Source organism: Leuciscus leuciscus (genome assembly GCF_965113295.1).
Source record: "Leuciscus leuciscus genome assembly, chromosome: 10".
Lineage (NCBI taxonomy): Eukaryota > Metazoa > Chordata > Actinopteri > Cypriniformes > Leuciscidae > Leuciscus > Leuciscus leuciscus.
In genome coordinates, this window is record NC_138734.1 from 32,458,393 (window position 1) to 32,476,995 (window position 18,603).

Sequence of the window (18,603 nt, forward strand, 5' to 3'; positions counted from 1 at the left end):
TTTTAATCCAGTCCAAATCTGCCAAGTCTATGTTTTTCTCAGTATCTGACGAAAAAAAATAATTATAAAATTAATACCTATGTATAAATGTATAGGATAATGCAATGTAAGTCGCTTTGGATAAAAGCGTCTGCCAAATGCATAAATGTAAATGTAAATGTAATAAATGGAGAAACTGCAAATACTGCCCATTTTAATATTTTAATCATGTAAGAGTAAGATACTTGTCTAGATTTCTTAGCTCACTTGTTTATTATAAACATCCATTTCTATAAACTTGTGAAGTTTACTTAAAAAGGATTTTTAAAATGAATTCAAATTATACCAATACATAATAAATTCAAAAGCACAGCAGATGAGCTTCTGTAATGCTCACATCTAAAAAAAAACACACACTCCCACCACTGATATAAACACGGAGATAGTCCCATCCGGATCGCTACATGAAACAGACGGTGAGTGATAAGAATTGTTGTTTAGAAAACTGGTCCCTAATTAGGCTATATAGAAATTTTCAAACTTAAATCTTTATTTCCTTTTTTAGTTATTAATCATAACCAAAAATAAATAGAGTGAAATTAAGGTTCTGGATTTATTTCCCATATGGTGTGAAAGACATTTAATTGCTGAAAATGGGACAAGAAGAAGAATCATACATTAAAGTAACCGTTTGTTTGTGTTTGTGTTTGTGCGGCTGTGAGTGTGTATGTGTGTCAGTGGATGTGTATTTTTAGCTTCCATGTTGCTAACCTCCTGCTTCACGGACTGAAAACGGACTGAAAAAATCCATACTCTCAGTTTTTTCTCCATTCTCGAGGATAAAGGAGTCCAGTGGACCTGCATTTGTGGGCTCTTAAATAATGAATGGAAGCCTCTGGGAGAACACAAACAGATCATCTATAAACTGACACCAGTTCCTCTGTCTTTAGACCCCCATGAAAGTTCCTAAATCTTGCACCAGATACATGCGTGTGCCACATCATGGGGGGCCCGACTGGCACCGTCTCACACGCACTTAGTAGTCTTGACGTCTTCGATCCCACAGGAGCCATTGTTGCGGTTTCTGATGACAGTTTGCCAAACATCACCTTCTGTGCTGATTTGCCCTTTGAGTCCATTGATTTTGTTTGTCCTTCGAAAATGTGGCTCCATTGAGCTGTGTATCTGATTACACAGGCGATGTTAATTGCAGAGAGGAAGAAAAACATCATTTACGACACAAGACGAGGCCAGATTCTGAAACAAATATCGCGTGGAAATCAAATTATATTTTACACTGACAAAATAGGCTTTGATGTAGCAATTGAGATCAAGTCCAGTTCACAGAGGAGACTGTTAGGTGCACATGTTCAGCAGAGGAAGGGTCAAACAATGCCAAGATGACCTTACTGCCCCCTGTAGGACTGGTTGCAAAATGCAATTTAGAGATTACTCCTTTGGGGTAAGATTGGGTACCGTAAGACACAGCAAGTTAATCAAAAGTAACATTTAAGACATTTGTAATGTTTAAAAAAATTTTCTAATAAATACAGTTCCTTTGAACTTTCTATTATTCAAAAAATCCTGGAAAAAAATATGTCAGTTTTCTAGACTGATAATAATTAATTAAGCAGCAAGTCGGCATATTAGATTGATTCCTGAAGGATCATGTGGCACTGAAGACTGGAGTAATGGCTGCTGAGAATTCAGCTTTGCCATCGCAGAAATACATTTCTATTTAAAAAATATTAAAATAGAAAGCTGTTATTTTAAATTGTAATAATATGTTTTGTATGTATTTTAATCACATAAATTCAGAATAGTAAAGTAGGTTATTAAAAGGGGGGGGGGGGGGGGAATACTGTATTTGTTGATTAGAGATTACTGACTCTTTTAGACAGTTGGTTTTTGCGATTTGGATGAGTGGCAAAGGTTTTAGTTGTTGATGCTTTTAAAATATCTTAGTTTCTGATTACTTGTTGAAAGGCTACTTTCACTATCTGCGCCCACCATATTACATGAATAGCATCTATTTACACGCAATGTAAATAACATCTACTTTTAATTATTTTTTTCATTTTCAAATGTTTTAATACTCCATGGTTAAACAGTGAGGTAGTCCACCTGGTATAAGCACACACATTTGAAATGTCAGTCATTGTTTAATTAATAATTGCTGTAATTGAAAATTAAAAATGATATAGTGGTTTGGTGTATGTTGCTAAAGTGATATTTTTCATCAATTGAAGAGTTGTGATATACCCAACAGGCCTCTAAAACCGCTCTTTAATCTAATGAAAGATGCCCAACAGGGGTAAAATATAATTAATCCACAACAGGGAAATAAGCCTGTGCCCGGGCCCACTGAAGTTTAAATCCCCTTTTCTGCCAAGATGGACGTTTTTACTCTTTAATCCACTCTGGTTACTAATGTGGCCTGTCTTGAGGGGATGAGAAATTTCCACAGCATCGACCTGTTTACTGGCTCTTGTTTTGACGTGCTATCCGCGGTGCACCTAGCAGATAAAGCATAACCTCTTCTTGTTAATGAATTTTTAAGCGTGAAAGGACCAATTAATGCAGCAAAATTACAATTTCGAATACTCTTTTATATATATATATATATATAAACATTGATGTAGAATATTGCTCATACGCTGGAAGTCAATATCTATATATATATGTATATATAGTAACACTTTAGTTTAGGGTCCAATTCTCACTATTAAATAGTTTCTTATTAGCATGCATATTAGGATATTGGCTGCTTATTAGTACTCATTAAGTACATATTAAAAGGATAGTTCACTTTGAAATAAAATTTTGGTATGTTTTAGCTTACCTCAAGGGCATCCAAGATGTAGGTGTCTTTGTTTCCGCAGTAGTTTCAATTTTGATATTTTTAGGTCAAACCGTTCTTGTCTGTCAGTCATATAATGCAGGTCTATGGTCACCACCTCAAAGAGCATGCACAGAGAATCCAAATTAAACAATTCCCCATCGTAAGTACACATTGATGGCCTAAGACACGAAACAAGCGGTTTGTGTGAGAAAACGAACAGTATTTATATCGTTTTTACCTCTACACAACCACGTCCAAGTGATCTGAGGGCGCGCGCGCGTCCTGGCTTAGTCTGCGCAAGCGCCGGAAAGTGTACAAGAGGTAAAAACGATATAAATACTGTTCGTTTTCTCACACAAACCGCTCGTTTCGTGTCTTAGGCCATCAATGTGTACTTACGATGGGGAATTGTTTAATTTGGATTCTCTGTGCATGCTCTTTGAGGTGGTGACCATAGACCTGCATTATATGACTGACAGACAAGAACGGTTTGACCTAAAAATATCAAAATTGAAACTACTGCGGAAACAAAGACACCTACATCTTGAATGCCCTTGAGGTAAGCTAAAACATACCAAAACTTAATTTCAAAGTGAACTATCCTTTTAATGCCCTATTCTGCATGACCATATTCTACATCCCTTAATCCTACCCAATACCTAAACTTAACAACTACGTACCTTACTAACTATTAATAAGCAGTAATTAGGAGTTTATTGAGGCAAAATTCGTAGTTAATAGTTAGTTAATAGTGAGAATTGGACCCTAACCTAAAGTGTGACCATATATATATATACTGAGTTTCATGGCTGTAAACTTGAAACCCATCATGAATAACTTTACTTCATTGCTGATGAAAAGACGAATTTACAGGGAGTGAATTATGATGCAAAGGGGGTGCAATATATATATATCGGACCAAAGCACTGGAGTGCAGGGATCACGTGTGTAATTGTGTCTGTCTCAAATGCAGCTGACTGCTGCCACAACCACTTTCCTCCAATCAGGCTGATGGTAATTAGATCAAACACACTTTCGTCTTGCTGCCTTCATGGCACGTTCCCTGCACACTTACCTGTGTTTTACCCCTTAGGAAGATGGAGTGAAGAGTGTATGTATGCAGAGATGAGAGTAGGGAGGATTTCTATCCACTGCTCGCTTGATTTTATTGCGTGCGAATGTGGCGAGGTGAATTGATTTAGTTATATATTTTGATGTTCCAGGCTCACATTTGGTTCGCCTAAGGGGGGGAAGAATTACCTGGTCACATTTCAGGCCCTCGGCACATGTATAAGCGGGGCTGGAGTCTCATTAGAATTTGCAAATGGCATTTTGTGGAACAGAGCAACCTCACCCATGCTCTTAAGGGCTGTGCAAGTCTTATTTTCCTTCCACTGTCATTTAGGACCAAGCAATACAAACATATCTAGTGGAAAGAAACATCAAGCAGCAAAAGGGAAAAAATCAATAGTCCTCCCCCCCCCTCCACATTTAATATTCTCTCGCATCGGATCTGGCACGGTTCGATCGCCTTTGAATTTCTGAAATCCCCAGGCCAATTCATTTCGCTCAAGTCTTGCGAAATTAGACCTTACATTTTTCAAAGTTACATTTTAATCATATTTTATTATGATGGCAGTGTGGAGTAAGAAAGGAAAGTGAAGGAAAAAATCAGGGGTTGACTCTAAATAAAGTTTCTAATTGGTTTAATTTATTAATTCAATGCTTTGTTGTGATTTGTCATGTTTTTATACATTCATTGCATACAAATATCTCATGTTGACCTAAAAAATTCAAACCTGCCGCTGAGAGTTTATTACCACCACAGATGTTCTGTTAAACTTTCAAATGGTGTTTAATTACCATTTTTCACAGTCCTATTTTTTCTCTTTTCTCTTTTAGGCTTGTAAATTCCACTGATTCTTTCTGTAGTCCTTTTGCAACACTGAAGAAAACCTTCTTCTCTTCTCCACACGCAAAGCAGGCAGAGAGAGACCTCTTCCCCAAAAGACACCTCGCACCCTTCATTTTTGCGCTCCTCCTTTTCACCGTTGTCTCTCTCCATCCCAAACCGACCTCCACCTTTTCACCAGGAACTCTCCTTCTGTCCTTTCCCTTCTTCCCCTACACCTCCTGTCTTCTCATACACCTCTGCAATACATCACGGACGGCACCGCCTCGATGAACTCTCTCTGTCACTGGACTAAGATATATTGGATGGTGGGAAAGCGATTGGACATTTCGATGTACTTTAGTTTCCTCTGGTTAAAGACTACTGTATTTGATCTTGTTTACTAATGTAAGGGAAGGACACAAGGCCTCTTTAGTCTGCAGTGGTTGTGTTTTCTTAGGGCAGGTTGATAGCCAGAAGCCTTCAGAGTCTAAAAAAAAAAGCGTCTCTTGAGTCTTTTATTTTTGGTTCAATTGCATTAGTTGTTATGGAGTGGAACACAATATATCTTTATAGTAATGTGTGAAATGATGGGGGGAAATGCACACTATATATATTTTATTTTTTACCAATGTACAAAAATATTAATTAACTTATGTACTTTGATCGCTTATTCTTTAATGACCCCTCAAGAGAAAAAAAAAAAGTTAAGAACTGGATGTTTTTGCAAAATTATAGGGACTATTTCTAATGCCATTGATGTTTTTTCCTCTTTTTCATGTATGAGCTCGTGTTTTAGAGTGCGGTTCTTGAGTCTAGAGAGCGATTTGCAGACAGAGAGTGAATCTGTCTTGTGATTCTTGTTTCTGATGGTGCAGCGTTTATTTACATTTTTTCCCCTCTCCCCTTGGGTCAAAGGCCAGGGAAGGCTGTTGATTCAGTTGTTCTTTATATAAATATTTTTTCCCCTTTTTGCGCTTGTGAGAAGAACAAAAAAGAGAGACAGAAAAAGATAACATGAAAACAAAATGTGTGTGTGGGTTTGTGTGGGAGACCCCGTAAGTTCTGAAAATGCAAAGAAAAAGATGACGTGGTGAATGAATTGTCTGTTTTTTGCACTAATTTAATAAAGCTGTTACTTCCCACCACTTCATCTTTTCTCATTTGTTTAAAGTCTTAAGACCAAAATGATTGATTGATGTCATGAAATATGCTTCTACTCTTGCAGTTATAGTGAAGACTGAAGGGATTCCAATGGGGATACGGCTGAGACAGTAAATACACCGACATATGTGCATGAGATCATTGGTATTTCAAGGATATAGAAAACTCAGCAACCTTACAAACTTAAAGAGCCTTACATTCTCTTATTGAACATTCTCTTCATTTAGCACTGAATAAGTACAATTTAGCCTGATCATCCCCCGGCTCTTAATGCATGTTCTGCAAGAGGTGTATAAACGTATGAGCAGAACTGTACATGATTTTATGCTGTAAATATTTAAATAATAAATGATAGGTAATTATACATTTTTATTTATATATTGTAGAATACACTTATAAATAATACATTGTGTAATTCATACACAGGTATAGTTGGATGATTAAAATGGCACAATATGTATATATAAAAATGTGATATTTACTGCATATATTATATTATATATTATATCATAAATGCAGGCATCCCTTTGTACCTTATTTTCATGCAGCCATATTTTATTAAGCTCACTTAAACAATGTTGTCAGAAGGGTCTAAAAAATAAATACTTGTCCACTGTAAAATGGAAATGTCTTGGTTTGAAGGTCAAGGTACACTTGCATATTAATTGTGATTTAATGAACTAGCTCAGGCATTTAACTAGCTTTTGCATAAATTTTGCATAAACTACTCTGGCCGTCTCGAGTCATCATCACTTAGAACAAATATCATCTGATAATTTCTGGCCAATTTGATTAACTGAAATAATTAGCTCATACACCAGCATTAACATTTCCCAGGAGATGCCAGAGAACAGTCTAAAAAACCAACTCCATCAGTATTAATAATCTGAAAATGAACTCTTGAAACCCTGAAAGTTGATTTCAGTTTTAAAAAAGTGATGCTTAAACTTTGACAAAAGAACAGGGAACTTTTGCAACTATACTTGTATCTGAATTGCCCAATTTAAGGTCTGAATAACAGGCCTTGATTGGAATTTTTATCGTTGTTACTACAATTAAAAAAGAATAATGGCGAGCCAGCAATGTAATCAGCCCTCTCCTCCTCCCTCAGCTGAATGAGTCTCCTTTTGATTTCATACTCTGTTTTTGTCCCACATCAATTCTTAATCACTCTATATAAATACTAGAGCCACTGTCCTGACAGAAGTTTGTTATATGAAGTCACTGCCTTTTTTGTCATAACGATTACTCTTTGTGAAAGCACAAACGTGCAAGACCTCGCTGAATGGGTTGAAATCAATAAATGAGCATGCTTGGCCATTCGAATCTGGGTAATGACATGCAGTTGGAACATGTGTTTGGTTCGATAAGTGTGCACAGGTATTCATGGCCTCGATGAAGTCACTGAAGCAATGATTAATATTTCTTAGATTAGCCTCTAGCTTGATCTGAGAAAAAGTTCGAGATGTAATGAAATCAAAGGGCATCTGTATTCTAATACGCTTTCTCTAACACAAAAATGGAGCAAAAATATCCATGACCTACAGTTCTGCTCGTTTGTTAACACTTTTGATTAGGGGACACATATTCACTATTAACAAGGAGTTTTCCCTCAATAAACTCCTCTGCTTATTATAAGTAACTTATGTCACACTGTAGTTTCCTCGGGAACAGACTGAAGACTCCAATTATAGATACAAACTCAAACTACTATTAATAATAGTAATCTGGAACAAGCTGAGAGGCAGGGAAAACACACATAAACGCCACAGAGATTGGACAAAGACTGAAAGTATGGGTGTATCTTAAATGGCAAACAGAAACGAGATTACTAATCATACACAGCTGGGACAAATGAACTCATAATGATAGTAACCATAGAAACAAAAGAATGGCAGGAAAAGAACGTAGGAAAACAGAAACCAATCAAAACACGAACTGAAACTCCAAACATGAACTGACACGTGACAACTTAGTTGTTGTAGTGGTTATGTTTAGGTATTTGGTGGGGTTAAGGGATCTAGAATATGGTCATGCAGAATAAGGCACTAATAAACAACTAGTTAATAGTAAATATTGTTTCCTAATGTAAACCTTTACCATAAGTGAAGATTTCCCTTGCTCAATTGTGGGGGGTGTAAACTTTTAGAATTGGATGATCAGCGTAAATCTGTAACATATTTGCATGCAAAAATGATTATATTGTGGGACCTGTGCAATCTGACTGGTTCCTATTACACTCAGATGTTTACTGATCTTGATTTTATTGAAACTGTGAACTCTTGACTAGTTTCAACAACATCATACTGTATTCATCCCATTCAGATATGTCTAAAGCTGATGAGAGAAGGCATAAGCTAAGAGTCTCTGTCAGGCAGGTTGGTAGCCCTCATGCTCTCCATTTAGTCTACACTTACTACATTTAGTTGTAGGATAGAAGCAGCTTTCATCTCCTATCCCTCTCTCACAGGTGACATGAGGGATTTGTCTCCACAAATGTTGATGACTTCTAAATCCTCTGAGAGTGCTCTTGCTTTGAAATGGCAGATAGAGCGGAGAGGAAAAACCTCCAGACCTGACCTATTACACTTCCACAACCAACAATGTCACAAAATATTCAAAATTGGAGGAGTTTGTCCTTACAATGAAAGTCATTGGGGTGTTTTTCATATAACACCATATCGTCTCTACAATGAATACATGATGTTAGCTAACTGCGATTTGTATTATCTAAGAACTGGACATTTCTGGACATTTGGACATTACTTGGACACAGTCACCTCTGATAACAGATCACTCTAAATTGTAATGTAGAAACATGCATTTTCTGTAAAGCTGCATTGAAACGATATACAGTATTGTGAAAAGCGCTATACAAATAAATGTGAATTGAATTGAATTGTTTTGGACCCTATGAACTTTCACTGTATGGATAAAAACTGTTATTTATTATCCAACATATTTTATGTTTTCCATAGAAGAAAGAAATTTTTAAGATTTGGAATGACATTGGAAACAAATATGGAATGACATAAGCGTAAATAATTGGGTGTACTATCTTTTTAAACAGATGTAGTTTAATAATCTTGACAATATTATGAACTGATTAATTTTCAAAAGAAATTATAGAAACAGTTGAAACACTAAAATGGGCTCATCGAGAAGTAACTAATCATCATTTATTTACAAGTGATTCCTTTTTTTAAATACTAAATTGTTCCAATAATAAATGAATATACAGTTTAAGCTGTATAGATGTTCAGTCAGGATGAGAATGTACAGTGCTTTCAAAAAGTATTTGGACACTTAAGCCATAACTTTTTATTATCTAAATTAAAATGGCATTAACTCTGAATGTCACTGCCTTAGAAAGCAGAATTTCAAACCAAGTGGCATTTATAAAAAAAATAAAAAAAAACATATATATATATATTTAGCACAAGCACTTGACGAGCGAAACATTTTTGTTGCCATTGAATGTTCTTGTATCTGGGTGGCTGTTTGATGAAGTGTCACAGATGCTGGACACACACTGTGTCCGCATCTGTTCTGCTTGGTTGGAGACTAGTAAATAAAATTCAGTTTATTTTTGGGCATGAAGAAGCATGAATGTAGAACTGTTTTTGTGTTTTGTTTTTCAGTCATGTCTCTCTTTCTCTTATTTCTGCTTTCCCTGCTCACCCTTCACTTTCTTGTGATCCTTTTATATCTCTCTTTGTCAAGCCGTCTCATCTGTGATGTATTTTTTTCATGACTGGACTTGCAAGCAGGGACATAGGAACAACCTGAAAAGGTAGAAAGAGTGTGTGTGATTACTTACATCTTATACACTTTTAATGAGTTTGGCATCACGCAATTAATATTCAATCTGTTTATATAATTATTTGGCAAATGTTGAATGAAGGATGCCTGTTTAAAGTGTGTGTGAGTGGAAGGAAGATTTTGTGCTCAAAATGGTGTGTACTGGAGGCACTGCAGGTGTGTGTGTGTTTGTGTGTGTGTGATGGATGTGGCAGGTGAGAGCCCTGGGGGAAAATTCCATCTTACACCAGAAGAGAAACCGAACTGTCGGAGACCTAATTGTCCCTCAGAGCTCCTGATTGGGTAAAACTGAGGAAAGAGAGAGAGCCTCAAGTGTGCCTGCTGGAAATAAGAGTGCAATATATCAACAGACTGGAACTCTTGTGTGTATAAGACAGAGTCTGTCAATACACAACAGTTATTTCTCGAGTTTGTTCAGGGGAGCACTGAGGTCTAGCTGTCTTGGCCCACGTTTGTTGTGTAGACATCACCTTCTGTCTGAATGCCGTTGTGTATTCATCCAGGTTTTAGTTTTTTTTAGGACTGTTTTGTCTAAGAGTTCATCTTAGTATGATGCTGCCGCTGACTGGAGTGCTGATGTACTACAGTTTTTGGCCACTAGGAAACTAGGTTTTAACATTTTCTGAATGGTCCTCTTTAAAACATGTGACCATGGCTGGATTTCCCGAAACCTTCTTAACGCTACGTCGTTGTTAAGTTATACCTTAAGCTGTACCTTATCGTTAATGCGTGTTTCCCGAAACGTTCTTAGTTAAGTATACCTTCTGTAAGTCATACGTTCAGAAGGTTGGTCTGGACCACTCGTAGCTTTACCTTATCACTGTTAACAGGTGGCCACCACTGCAAAAACTTATTTACATCTCAGTTTATACGAATATAATTCTGAAGTTAATATACCCAGTGTTCAGTTAGGCTAATTCAAGTGTTTTCATGCACAGAATAAAATTGTAATTACACTGATTGTTGTATTTTAATTGTATTAACCAAAGGTACATCAGCTGGCAAACCATTAGGCAGTAAAAGCTTAGGAGTCTATTTAAGAGGAATGATTGTGGTGGGTAGTTTGCTCAAACTATAGCACCGATACAGCGAATAGTAGTTCTTAAAGACGACGCCGTCCGTGGAGCGCTTTCAAAGGCCAGTGAAAGCACTGCTAGTTAAGCCCTATTCGGACAGTAATTGTTTCTCATGGGGTCGTATGGTATTTTCAACATTTACAGGGGTTAGTCTGTGATTTTATTGCCGTCCGAATCCAGAATGTCAGTGTTTTCCTCCCACCACCCATGTCAAAATTCCAGGCCAAATTACTGTTTTTTGACTAACACCAAGGTCGTGTGGTGATTTAATTGCCGTCCGAATCCACATCTCTAAGTTTACAAGAAGAGATCTCTTAAAACTTCACTGTTTAAATCCTTTTTGATCACTGCCGAGCACCGTACGTACGGTGTATACATTTATTACTGAAATGCTGGAAAGTATTTACAAGAACAATATTTAATCACAGCTCCACCTCAGCGAACAAAAAGGAGAAAGAAGAAAGCACGTAGGTGCTAAACGTTTGAAATGGCTGTTATTGTGGCAGCAATATCGTATTTTTTTCAATATCGTGCAGCCCTACTATGGTGCTGTGGGTGTTTGCCAGGGCATTGCTTTTCAGTTGCTAAAGACTTTTGGAATGATTTTTAACCTGTTTCTATGCACTTGCTAGGGTGTTTAGGGTGGTTGCCAGGGTGTTGCTAAGGGATTCACAGTGTGTTTAACATCTTAATAAAGTTTTGTGGGTGGTTGTCAGAGTGTTACTATGCAGTTGCTATGATATTTAAATTGATTTTAAACCTGCTGCTATGCAGTTGCTAGGGTGTTGCGGGTGATTGTGAGGGCATTGCTATTCAGTTGCTAAAATGTTCAAAATATTTTAGCCTGTTCCTATAGTTACAAGGGTGTTATGGCTTGTTTCCAGGGTTTCGTTACGCAGTTGCAAAGATGTTCAAAATGATTTTTAACCTGTTGCTATGCACTTGGATGCTTGGATGTTGTGGGTGGTTAGGTATCGCTATGCGTTTGCTAAGGAGTTCAGTGTGATTTTAGCAGGTAGCTTTGCATTTGCTAAGGTTTTGTGGGTGGTTTACAGGTCTTTACTTATTAGAGTGACTACCATCAAACAAACCAAATGTGGGACGATAACTAAGTTTGTGTGGGACAATGTGGGACATGTTACCAACACTAAAACATAACCTGAAACTGTTATATAATGTCTATCTAACTTAATACAAATATTTGTAGTCTGCCTTTCAGCTGATAAAAATACTTTGTTCTTTAGTCCCTTCCAGAAAACACCATTACGTCACAATGTAACATAACATGTCTTTATTTTACATGTCATTTAAATTCAACACCACTGAGCCCAAAGGCAGCAGGCATCATGCAGATAACTATCTTTGAAACAGTTCTGACCATGTCCAACAAAAATCAAACAAAATAAATAATGAACAAATAAAATATAAAACACCATGAAATTAGTCTTATATATACTAAACCAAAAACTTTAATATTTTTAGAAAGGATGTGAATTAAAACAACCACAGCAGGCAACAAGTTGATCAATTCTGTTCTCCTCCAGCACCAGAGAGCACACTTGGCTGAAACACAAGAAAACAGCACATACCAACTAAATATTAAAATCATACCGGAGGCTCACATTATTCTATTCTGAAAAAAATTTTAATTTACCGAATTATCCATTTGTTTTCTGACAGGGAACACATGGAACGAATCACCACTCAACATTTTGATTGACAGCCGTCACAACCTACTAGTGACCGTATTTCCGCCCTCAGCCATTTGTATAGAGTATCACAGTCCCGCCCACAGCCGGTGCCGGAAGTAAGAATTCAATACAATTTCTCCATTGACAGTTGGGGTATAAGCCATAAAAACGTAACCATACATGGTAGACTTAAAACCAGCTACGGCTGTACTAAGCGATTGTATATGCTCATATAAACGCCAAAAGTTCATGGGGCACTAACCTTGTTTTGAGATAAATGCCTTTTATTCGCGATGTCTTGGATAAGTACTTCATTACCCACAATCCTGAACAATCCCACAATCCCACAGTGATGCATCTGATTGGTGGAACTCGTGTAACTGGTTAAACCCCGCAAAGGTCTGTGAAGACTGAAGATCATTAATAAAAATAAAAAAAATTAAAAAAAACTGTTGCGTTTTTGCACGGTAGACTTATCAGTGCAATCATGATATCCTTGGCTGCCATGATGGCTTTTTTCATGGAGGAAAACAAAAGTGTTCAAAGGGGTGAAAACCACTTCAAATCGGGTCATGTAGTTGAGTGTAGCGTGTCCGAGGGTCAGCTTGTGGGTTTTGTAAGGGCCAGCATGAGGGACAAGACCTACAAAGTTGTGGTGAGTTTTGCAGGGAGGTTGGTAACGTTAGTTAGCATTATCGTTCACTTTAGCTAGGCTACTGTAGCCTTCATATGGTATGAGTCATATCAAGCATTTTATGATGCCACTGTCAAAACAATATTTAGCCTAGGCATACCTCTTCATGCATTTACTGAACATTTGTGTAATACTTCATGGCAAGTTAATAAACTGAATATGATGGTGGTCCAAGAGCAGACCATGCACCGGTCCATGCATCAGACCGGTGGCGTAGTGCACTTTCTGGTTTGCTGACCATCACTTTTAAATTTTCACTTGTTGTGGATATTAAGAAAATACGTTAAATGTTATTAAAATTAAGGATGAACTATAACTTCATGAATAAAATGAGCATGGACCACAAGGGGGAAATTGTTGAGGCATTTGTCAGCAACCTGCCCGTGGGCCGCTAAAAACTGATCAGCAGAACGCCGCGGACCGCCAGATCTGCACCCATAAGCGGTGGTCCACCATCCTTGCTATCCGACTCCCAGCCAGTCTTTTCATTTTCCTCCCACCCTCGCAGGCGGTTGGTCTAAGAGCGTGACCCGGCTACCAGCAGTTTCATAAACACGTCCACACACAACACAACATGCCAGACATTACAAATAATTGTAAAGTAGGCTAGTCAGCCTAACCCACCTATCCTGTCTTAACATAGGCTTTCGCATAAGACATACCAAATATTGCGTATGGGTCGGGTCAAAATCTATATAAAACACTATTATTTACACGATTACTACTGAAAGAACTGCTATTAACTGCACATTCACTATATAAAATTCACTGGAGGAAAAAGTTCGCGTGGCCGTCGTCAGATTTGGAAGTCGCTCAAAAGGCTCTTTCGCGGTTGTGGCTTCAGTCGACTTCAGTGAGGCGTGGTGGTTTATGAGATGAGTAGTTCCTTCACTCGGAAATGAAAATATGTACACAGTCTTGTACCTTTGACTTTTTTTGGATTTTCTCTTCGTTTTTTCACTCGAAATGATATGTTGTATGCTTATGAGTTCAGCTGTAGCTGGTTATCCTCAGACATGCTCTAAAACTCTTTAGATACGGATTTTTCAAAAACGTCAATGGGAGAAATGAATGGGAAATTTACTTCCGGCACCTAAGCTCTCTCGGGCTGTGGGCGGGACTGTGATGCTCTATACTGTCCGCCAAGCAGAACTTTGTGTCTTGTGTTGACACCCCACATGGAAGAGAGAGGTGGGGTGAGCAGTTGCTCATTATCATTTAAAGAGACATGCACCGAAACAGGTCGCTGTGAACAGAGCTGTTTTTGAGGAGGTAAAAGGGTGTTATTTTACACAACCATTTAGTAATTTTAACCAAAGTATGTTACAAACTTTACACGAAGACCCTAAAGAATCATACCAACTTGTGGAAAATGGGCATCCGATGACCCGATGATGCCAGAGCATGGTTGCTTTAACAAGAACCGCTGTTTATTCAGAAGAGAGAAACCTGAGACATTTTATAGGCCAGATTCATACTTGCATTGCCCACATAGCATTGCAGCTCAATTTGTGAAGATCACATGTACCATTGTTCTAATATGACTGAATTTTCCGCCCATTTTCCATAAGAACATTCAGCTATACCATCCGTAGGATAGGAAGATTTTTTTTCGATTTTGAATTATTGGACAGCAGCAGAGCTTCACACCTTTTGTTAGCATTGTAATAGCCTGCAGGGATTCCATTCTCACCATTGAGGGTGTGAAAATTCAGGACTGTGTTTGATTCACAGCCACCGAAAAAGACGCAGACTTCACAGCAGCCACCCTAGATTACCATGATCCGTCGTTACATCAATCCGAGCTACAGCTAAAATGAAAGCAGAAGTCCAGCTACATCTACTTCATCATTCCATTCTCCCACAAGCCCTGCTAAAAGTGAAAGGGGGAGAGGAGGAATACACATTTATTTCGCCTGTTTTTTGTTTTGTTATGTTTTGCAGAAAGGGGGAACGGTACTGTGTAGCAATGTTGACTCATGAATTATTGACTGCAGCCACATCACCTGGGCCATCTCATTATCGACTCTCTATGAAGAAAGAGCCAGCCAATCATTCCGCCAACAGTAATACGGCTAGCACATCTCCATTGCAATTAACAGAAATTCAAAAGAGGCTTACACACACACAAGCTTTAAATCTAAACTATGCATGGATTTATTGACTCACATATGAGTCTGTATAGATACAGTACACAATGAATATAAGTGCTACGTTTTCATTCTGTGACATAATGCATACACATACACATGCAGTCGTCACCTTGGCAAGGACGCCTTACTCAGGAATCAATACCTGCCTGCAATGAGTGTATCAGAAATGGGGAGTTTAAACATACACTCACGCAGTTAACAGCGCACACACATACTAAACAACACACACTTCATCACCCTAGCTTAGACTATTCGCTCATCGATACTCATCAGCACAGGATTAAAGAGCTCCATACTAACGGTGGGGGCTGATCAGCGCTTAATCACATGTCCAGGTGATTCACACTGTTTTTAGAGTAGTAATGAATAAGGAATGCCCATGTAGAGATTGTGTATAATGGGATTTCATTGATTTGCTTACAGTCTTGTAGCTGTTTTACAAAATTAACATTTTCATTATCTCACTCCAGTGAATGCAGAAATGTTCTGAATATAGAAAATGCATTTTATGAGTGGTCAGATTTTTTTCCTGATGTTCACAACCGTTAACAAGTTAGGGGTTGGTAAGATATATATAAATATATTTCAAAAGAAGTCAAAATACTTTTTTCAAAAGAAGTGTCCTACTCTCCAAAGTTTTATTTGATCGAAAATACCGTAAAACAGTAATATTCTAAAATATTTCAATTTAAAATATATATTTTTTATTTTGTGACTTTTTATCTCACAATTCTGCCTCCTTCTGGGCCTCCATAGAAATTGGCTTCCATACAATTCTGACTTCATAACTCGCAATTGCAAGTTTATATCTCTGCTCACAATTGTGAGTTATAAAGTACCTTTTTTAAGCTTCCATATTAATGCACCCTTGCTGAATAAAAGTTTTAATTTCATTTAAAGAAAAAAAAATCTTATTGACCCTATATTTTTTAATGTTAGTGTACAATAAAACTGGCAAAAAATATCCCATAGACTTACATTGAAGGAGAAATCCTGAACATATACCAGAATATATAGAGAAGTTTAGGTTATTTTTCTTAGACTGGTTATAGCAACCAACCAGAAGGTCTCAGTTATGTATAACCCTCATTCCCTGAAGGAGGGAACGGAGATGTTACGTCAGTGACTGACGAAATGGGTGTTTCGCTTAGAAGCCTATCACCTTCGAGTTCTACAAAACAAGCCAATGGTAAAACAATGGCATGAGTCTGCGGAATTTGCATAGCGCAACTCCACCCCACCGCGTGGGTATAAAAGGAGCGCATTATGTTATGCTGAGGAGCCGAGACTGAAATTCCAACGGTACAGCGGTTGTGGCAGGGGGACGTAATGTCTCCGTTCCCTCCTTCAGGGAACGAGGGTTACATACGTAACCGAGATGTTCCCTTTCAGTCAGTCACTCTGAGTTACGTCAGTGACTGACGAAATGGGGGTCCCGATTCAATCACGCCACAGCGGCTGTCTTCCAGTACCCTGAACTCCATGTCGTGAGACTAGCACGGACGAAGGGCTAGGCTTAACGCAAGAATACGAAGGTACACTGGGTAGCATATCCCAGGTGGAATATGTAACACAGCGCCTACCCGTAAGGAGGACTTAGAATACACATATGACCCGAGTACGGGATGCATATGGAAAAACTCAGAGGCCAGTCTGGGATATGGGGGAGTTGAGGAACCGGGTTCCATCGGAGGTCATCAAGTCTCGATCGCAACATTGCGATGGTCATGTTCCCGCAATGATAACATGATGCATCCACGGACACTGCCTGAGTGTGATTTAAGCCCAAACACGCCAGGCAGTGATCGTGCCCATCAGAAGAAAATACTAATAAGAAAATAATAATGAAATAATTATTATTATTATTAAAATTAAAATAATTATTATTAAAATTTAAATAATTATTATTAAAATTTTAATAATTATTATTAAATAATAATAAAAATAATATTAAATTATTATTAAAAATAATAATAAGAAATATAAATTGTTATTATTATTTTATACCCACGCAGTGGGGCGGAGTTGCACTGCACAAGTCATGTGATAATACCAACTTTGGAAACAGTCTATTCCAGCTGTAATCATTCAAGGCCAGTATCTCTGTGGAACATGGAGGGATAATTCATTAAAATATATTTAAAAGTATCTTAGAAATTTCATTCTTAACCTCACACACATTCAAAAGCTGTCAAATGATACTCAAAGGATCATGCAGATAACCTCAGTCCAGATTAAACTCACTTATTACCAAAGAAAATCACATGCAAAAAGAGTGAAACTGTGCAAATGAGTGTCATTGAGTAAGTCATGAGGTGTTAATGGCGTGATTTAAAAGTGATAAGCAATTATGCCTGTACCATCAAATTTAAAGTGCAACTCTTCCTCAATTCACTTTTGTACTTGTGAACAGAAATATAAGGTGTGCTATTTAAAGGGTTTTAGACACAAAAAAGAAAATTGTCTAATAACAGTCACATCTTTCTAAGACTTATCTGGAATACAAAAGGAGATATTTTTTAAGAATGTTGGATGACTTTTGTTGGCTGACCACTGACTTTTGAGTCTTTTTTTTATTTTTTATTTTTTTTTATACAATCTGCTTTTCTGTTCCACAAAATAAAACGTCATTCAGGTTTGGAACGATGTGAGGGTAAGTAAATTATGACAGAACTTTTAAATTATTAATTTGTGGAACACTTAAGTTATCAAAACTATGCCATACAATTCTCACAGGGAAAGACAGATTACCTTTTTCAAGATTACCCTTTAAAAGCATTGTCCTCAAGAATATATTATAGGGTGAGCATCTTCAGAACGTTTCATATGCTAAAGCTGTTTCAATAAGGATGGGTGATATTTTCAAAGGTCTGTACAGAAGCATTGTATACAATATGAGCTATATATATACAAGTGTTGCTGACCGAGATTTTAGCTCAAAATAAATATAGGCCTACATAACAAGATAAATGTACATGAGTACTGAGAATGCTGCACTGCCAAAGCAACATTAGTTGTTTACAGCATATTAAACATTTGGTGTTTTAATGTTCAGGAACCTGTTTTGCAACCATTTCAAATGTTCTGAAATCCACATTCAGCAGTTTGGTTGCAAAATATTTGTAAAATAGAAACCATAAAAAGGAAGCCAATCAAAAGAAGCTCCTGAAATGGCAACCATTAGATGTTTAGGAATGATATTGATTTAACAACAGGGTTCTTATCTGTAATCTCTGGAGTTGAACGTATAATTTTCATTCCACGGTATCCACCAAGTGACCATGTTTTATG

The 18,603-nt window shown here is 37.5% G+C and overlaps 1 protein-coding gene across 5 annotated transcripts in view; it reads left to right on the forward strand.

Annotated features, from left to right (window-relative positions):
- Positions 1–18,603, forward strand: part of cdh13 (cadherin 13, H-cadherin (heart)) — a 417,024-nt gene that overhangs the window by 341,885 nt on the left and 56,536 nt on the right. The window contains exons 14-15 of one of the 5 annotated variants that reach the window (XM_082181940.1): positions 8,202–8,254; positions 8,347–8,775. The exons of 1 other annotated variant lie outside the window; for it this stretch is intronic. In XM_082181940.1, the coding sequence (XP_082038066.1) occupies positions 8,202–8,254; positions 8,347–8,355 (62 nt within the window). In that variant the 3' untranslated portion in view covers positions 8,356–8,775. Of the gene's footprint in view, positions 1–4,723; positions 5,861–5,940; positions 6,595–8,201; positions 8,776–18,603 lie in introns of those variants that run through there. 3 more of the 5 variants (XM_082181939.1, XM_082181941.1, XM_082181943.1) reach the window with 3 other exon arrangements.